At 40.2% G+C, this 6,727-nt stretch overlaps 1 protein-coding gene across 1 annotated transcript; it reads right to left on the bottom strand.

Annotated features, from left to right (window-relative positions):
* Nucleotides 1-243: 243 nt before the first annotated feature.
* On the bottom strand, nucleotides 244-5,724 carry LOC116267496 (lipid phosphate phosphatase delta). Its single transcript, XM_031649232.2, has 8 exons — nucleotides 5,343-5,724; nucleotides 5,144-5,239; nucleotides 4,900-4,974; nucleotides 4,664-4,794; nucleotides 4,452-4,555; nucleotides 4,223-4,351; nucleotides 4,019-4,134; nucleotides 244-897 (listed from the first exon to the last, which is right to left on the bottom strand). The coding sequence occupies exons 1-8, from the start codon at nucleotides 5,502-5,504 to the stop codon at nucleotides 475-477; spliced, it is 1,236 nt and encodes a 411-aa protein (XP_031505092.1). The 5' UTR covers nucleotides 5,505-5,724; the 3' UTR covers nucleotides 244-474.
* Between the last annotated feature and the right edge of the window lie 1,003 nt (nucleotides 5,725-6,727).

Below are 6,727 nucleotides of genomic sequence, written 5' to 3'. Positions count from 1 at the left end.
AAAAGGCATTATTGGCTTAGATATCATGGTTGACATGTGACTGGCTTGGTAGGTAGATATAGGCAAAACATGTATCCACAATTCATAATGGACTAGAATTCTTGTAACTAGATTAAGGAATTTCACTTTGGACGACTCACTTTCACTAATTTCTCCCTTTTCAACTGTCACACGGGTCATCGCCAAAAAACATTGGCGTGTATGATTACGCACAAAAAATTCAAAAAATAAAGAAAATGAAGGTGCACCGGGCAGAATCATACCCAAGTTCTGATTCCATTGGTTACTCAACCTTTCTGCTACAACGCTTGAACCAGGATCTTGCCTAGTGAGATGAGCCAAGTTGTTATAATATAAAAGATAAGCGAACCGACGATGTTTCTTCAGTTTTGGCCGATGTCAGGACATGAAGGATTTGCCGTGTAGTTCCAGGCCCGGCAAGTGGAATACCCTCCAATCGCAAAGTTTACTAAGTTACAACTTGAGGAGGGAGAAAAGTGAAGGCACAAGATCCACAACTGACCATGCAAGGCCTGCATACTGAAGAAACCGTATTCCAGTATCAACATCAAAGCATCCATGCTGGGGCTGGAAGTACCAGAAGAATCTTTCAAAATAGCCCACTGATGACGGCATGTTATCGCCATCGGATTTGGTTTTGCAGTTGGTTTTCAACAAGGGAATATAGTAGGATGACTTCACTGGGATGCCCAGTATCGTGCATAATATTGGCAGCAACCATTTAGCTAAAGCTTTGCTGCAGAACTTGACGAACAGAATGGTGGGAAGGCCAACGAGTATTCTTTCCAGAAATGTCATGAGACCCAGGTGCTGAGTAAAGATGCGTGGGACACCTTCATGATGAAATTCATGGTATGTCTGCTGGACCCCACATACCTAAAGCAGAAAATAATCAAGCTTTAGCACACGCAATTTGTCCAATCCTGATCATAGGCAACCATGATTGAGGAAGACAATGCGCTTTCTGATATTTAGATACCAGTCATTTGAGACCTTAGTGGAACAAAGCAACGTCAACATATGCCCTGAGAAAAAAAAACAACAAACAAAAAAAACAAAAAACAAAAAAAGCAAAGAAGCAGAGAGAAAGCATACAACAAGAGATATCCAATACAGACCAAGTACCTTCCAAGATATCCCATTTTAGATGTTCAGAAAAAAGCAGTGGGTTCCCTTTTTTCTCAACATGAAAAAGTCTTTAACTTTGAGAGTGGCATAACTTTAGCCCACATCAAATAAGGAAGCAAAAGTTTTCTATTATCATATTCAAAAAAAGTAGTAGTAACTTGATTCCAGGAATCCATACTATGCCCCACTAATTAGAAATAACATAATAAAACATATCCCTGAACATGAAAAAGTGACAGCCCTGCAAAGGAAACCGACAGGAAAACAAAATACAAATACAAACATAGGAGAGGAAGAGATGGAACAAAAGAAAAGTAAAACATAATTGTTTTCCCATGTGTCTATTCAATGATAAACCATTTACTAACAGCTCTTACCCCCATAGAATGAAAGGAATCATCCTGGCATCTGATACTTTGTAGATTCCAGCCTGTATTCTCTTAAATTTTCAACTTAAATTTCAAAACAGCTATGTGAAGCCTAACTAGTTCCAACATTTCCCCTCTTAATTTTCAGAACTTGAAAATCAAAAGGTCTTTAACAATGTTCAATCGCTTGGCTCATAGTTCTCAAAATTTGAGGATCAAATGTCCTTTCCAAGTTGATAACGAAGAAAATTTATCTTTATAGCTTAGGGGAAAACAAAAGTACCCTGGCAATTTTATATAAAATTATATATATATATATATTACAACAAAATAAATCTATAACAGACAGAGTTTCATGACTATTAAAATGGTAGTTGACAACACATTTAACAAGTTTTTACTATGAAGTATGAAGTTTGCATCCAATATTTCCATCTGATATTTTGCTTTATTTATTTATTTTTTTAATAAGCGAGTTTTGAGTTAGACGCTACCAGTTTATGCCAAGAGACACACCCTAGATACTCCATCCTTGACCTCCTTCACCTTCGATGTCATAAGTCCAATTCATAACTATGTTGACAGATCTCGTCATCTCCTAATACCACTCTATTTCTCTAAAAAAAAGTAGAAAATTGAATGGTCAAAATATATTAATTCTTCGATTCGCTGACATATTTGAAGTGTTCACCATGTAGCCTAGAAGTATCTTAAATGATATTGAAGTGATATCACAACCTACGTTCCTCCAATTCAACCATCGAAACCTGTTTTCCTTCAAGTTATAATAACCAGATATTTTAAGAAGGATGCATTGATCAGTTGCTTCAATGTTCCTGGACCCTGGTACTTCATCAGAAAAACTGAATGGAATCTGGGTAATAGAGGACTCTCAGCCACTAAGATTGGTAGACAGAGAACAGGGGGCAAGAAAAAATTAGCACTTGACTGCAGGCAGGAAATAGTTTCATAAGTTAGATTTTAATAGCGTCCTCACTGTAGGCATGAATCATGATATTGAAGTGTTATCACAACCTATGTTCCTTCAATTCAACCATCGAAACCTGTTTTCCTTCATGTTATAATAACCATATATTTTCAGAAGGATGCATTGATCAGTTGCTTTCAATGTTCCTGGTACTTCATCAGAAAAACTGAATGGAATCTGGGTAATAGAGGACTCTCTGCCACTAAGATTGGTAGACAAAGAACAAGGGGAAAGAAAAAATTAACACTTGACTGCAGGCAGGAAATAGTTTCATAAGTTAGATTCTAATAGCGTCCTCACTGTAGGCATGAATCATGATATTTCCAATATCATTGAATTAGATGTTAGCCTGTCCACATAATAGAGAGGAAGACTAGCGTGCTTATTTTCAAAAGTAACCATATATCATCCTCCTATAAGATGACTTGTATGTATAACCTCTGCACTATGATCCTCCTATTTGCTCTCATGTTCGCCATTACCTGAAAAGCAGGACAGCCAACCCCCAGAGAGCTATCATGTTCACCACTACTTTAAAGCAGGACAGACAACCACCAGAGAGCCTGTCCCCATGGTTAATAATTAGAGGGAAACCAGAAGGCATTGAAAGGTCCATATAAAAAGGAGAATCCTGCGATGCCATCATTACTAATCATATTTTTCTATTCATTTTGTCCTTACTACTATTGCTAAATCTGTGTACTAATTTTCTTGGATGCTTGTTAGAAAGATAAGTGGCAATATGTGAAAGAATGATTTCTCTGTTCTTTAATTTATCGCCATATTCTCCTTGAAGGTTTTTGGCTTCTACATCATAACTTTGTGGTGCCATAACAAGTGATTTCTTCCACATGGATTTGTGTCAGTAAAATTCTAATTTTTTCCAGAACTTCTATTCTTGCATCACCACACCTGCAGCTGTTCCAGTCTTCGCCAAGGGGTTAATCATATGGAACATGAAATTCACATAATTGCACATATATGATTCGAGAACCATTAGAGATTGCACAATAACTTTTATGGTAATAATGAATGGATAACCTCTTCAATTTACAGACAAAATTTTGATCGTCTTTCATAAGAAACATGTAGCATGTCTTCACCAGTACTGTATCTGTAGATAATACTGACCCAAAATTGCCTCTACAGGTCTTTCTCTAAGCATCCATGAAATTCTGGAAACAGCCCTTCTAACTCTAGAAATTTGGCCCACTAAATCATAATGCCTCGAGAGGAAAAAAGACTTTGCATCAGATATAGCAACTTTTGAAATAGTTCAGGCTTCCTGAGAATGCTGGTTCTCGAACTTGCACATATCACATAAGGCAAATTGCAAACTTGCTGCGGTTTGTGCTGGTGCAATACTTTCAATCTTGACAACCGTTTCTCGTGAACAAACCCTCTTTCATATACACACACACACACACACACATATATATATATATATATATATATATATATATAAGAGAGAGAGAGAGAGAGAGAGAGAGAGAATGCTGAGTTTGTTACTTACAATGCCCAAAGCAACTCCATTAAAACTTGTGTGGAACTCAAAGCTTGGTGTTGGATACTCGGGCTCTGGATAAGCAAAGAGCAGCAAAAATGCAAGGCCGCTCCAAAAGGCTGCAACTGCAACAAAAACAGAAATGGCACAACCAAAGGGTGTAACCAAGCCATCTTGGAGAGAGAGAGAGAGAGAGAGAGAGAGAGAGAGAACCATGATGTCCTGACACAATGAAAGCATCAAGCACCCCGTGGACGGAAAGCCAAAGCCCGAGTATTGCAACACCAAGAAAAACTCCACCACTAACATCAATCAAGCTGTGCATCCCAAGATAAATTCTCCCTGTGAAGAGCAAGAAGCACAACTAGATCACGCAGCAGCGTCCAACGAAGGAGAACATAGCCGATGCAACCCAACTAAATAAAGGATTTCATAGACATACCAACGCCAATCAACCCAACCAACACGAGCACCAGAAGAACAACCAAAAGCTTGAAGGAAACACCAGCTTCATTGTTGTCGGAAAGAGCATAGTACGCCATATAACTGCAGGACAGAGAGTCACTTCGCGAACATAGGGCAGCCAATTGCAAAGGAAATGCACGAACTTCTATTCAGAAGAGATAACCATGAAACTTATCAAGTCAGGCGTACCCGGAAAGGCAGACAGTGTTGAGAGCATGAGAAGAAGGCAACCCGTACTCCAAAGCATTCTCTTTCTCATCCTTGGTGGAAATAATTTTCCTGATGGCCGGAGAAGTGGGTCTTGGAGCTGACACCAAATCCTGCAAGCCGCTTTTTTGTGATTTTCATAACTCCGAGGCAGGAAGAACACAATTTCTTTCTCATTTTTCATGCAAAAGTAAACCAAATTAAGGCAAAATGAGTACCTTCAAAGAATTGCCGACGTAGTCGCAGAAAGCCAGCAGAAGGGTCATTTGCCTGCCCAATTTGCTATGTCCACTCTGTTGCCGTGACATGAAAGTTCAAAAAAATTATTAGAAGACGAAATCATGTTCACCTGTTTGAGGAGGAGAAGATCCTTCTCCAGCTTGAGGAGGACAAGAAAATGGCAAAAGAAAAAGGAAGAAGAAAAGAAGGCGGAGGGCAAACACAGGAGACAAGAGTAGATACCCAGAAGACCAAAGGTAGGAAAGCAGTGTAGAAGGGAACAGACACAATAAAGGACAGCCCAGTGAAGAAAGTATCGAGAAAACCATTCTGGTACCTCTGCAACATCACAACCAAAGAAGAAGTTAACAGAATTTCGATGCCCCTTCCTTTATAGCAGGTGGGAAAATATACGCGAGAGAGAAGAGAGAGAGAGAGATGCCTGGATTAGAAGGATGATGGGAATGTCGCCATGTACTCGGCGGGTTACCCAAGGTTGGATGAGGGATCTGAGCTTGGGGGTGAGGGACAGAGACGTGGAGATGAAGAGCCAACAGACAATGGCAGGCAGTACTAGGAACTGCCAACACGGCATTGCCTCCATTAGCAAACTCTCTCTCTCTCTCTCTCTCTCTCCCCCTCCCTCTTCCTGAGAGATGAGACGAGAGCTAAGAAGAGAGAAAAGGAAGGAAGCCGGCGAGTGAGACCAGCCTGGCCAAGGAAAAAGCAAAGGCAAAGAAGCGGGGATTTAAGGTTGAAGACCCGGGTAGTCGCGCGGAAAGATCTGAAGAGGCCCCACCAGCAGAGACAGCTCTCGAACAGCCGAACGAACGTCGGCAGCCTCCCGCCTTCCCCTCCCCCCGCTGACTTCATCCTTCCTCTTCATTTTCCGTGGGCTGGAAATTCAACGAATATTTGGAGTTATGGACAAATCATCACCATTGGCTTGTACGCCCACGAGCTCATTACCGTCGCATTAAAATTCAATCACCACCTTCCCACTTTTGCATTCAATCGCTGCGAGAAGACAACTTGCGTTGTAGCTTTTATTACGCCTAGCGTCCTTTAAAGATCTCAAGTTCGGTTGATATCCAACTTACCGCCTCAAAAGAGAATCAAACCACTTTACAAGTGGGTTTAGCTTTTAATGAAATATATAAGAAGCAAATTAACTGTCAACTAGATGTAAGATCGGAACTGGCTTTGGTAGAATACAACCTGACAAGATTTTTAAACGAGATCCACGAATTTGTAAGATAGAGTCCTTAATTCAGGATCTCAAATTGAAATAGTTGAAACACAAGTGCTTTGATTATTTCAAAAGTTAACCTTTTCCAATGGAATGGTTTGATGCAGAACCAAGTGGGGACGAGTAGACTAGAAGAAACAACTCATGAGCCATGTAGACATGTTACTCCTAGCGGGCGGCCACCTGGGCCGCTGATGGGGAGTACCCATCCGGAGGCCAGGCTAAGGGCATGCCAACAGTTATAAGGCACAGGGGCCCCGAAGTTAGGACCGTGTCAACAATGAGTTGGGACATTGAGCCGACCAGGCGATTCAACAGTGAAGGAGAATGAGATGGTCTTGACTACTACGAGGAGCTACAAGTTTGCATCCACTAAGAACCAGAACCGTTGGGTCCATGCGTTCAGGGGTGGAGCGATAATTTACATTAAATTATAGTTTTAAATTTTTGATAAGGATCAAAATAATATTTTTCAAAATTTTCATATATGGTACATGAAATTTTTCAAAATTTATATATAATTTAAAAAAAAAATGAGTTGAGGCTTGCATTGGTCCACTAATGATAGACATGTAAAC

Source organism: Nymphaea colorata, chromosome 1 (genome assembly GCF_008831285.2).
Source record: "Nymphaea colorata isolate Beijing-Zhang1983 chromosome 1, ASM883128v2, whole genome shotgun sequence".
NCBI classification, from domain to species: Eukaryota; Viridiplantae; Streptophyta; class Magnoliopsida; order Nymphaeales; family Nymphaeaceae; genus Nymphaea; species Nymphaea colorata.
Note: the sequence above shows the minus strand (reverse complement) of the source record. Positions and strands in the feature narration are given on the sequence as shown.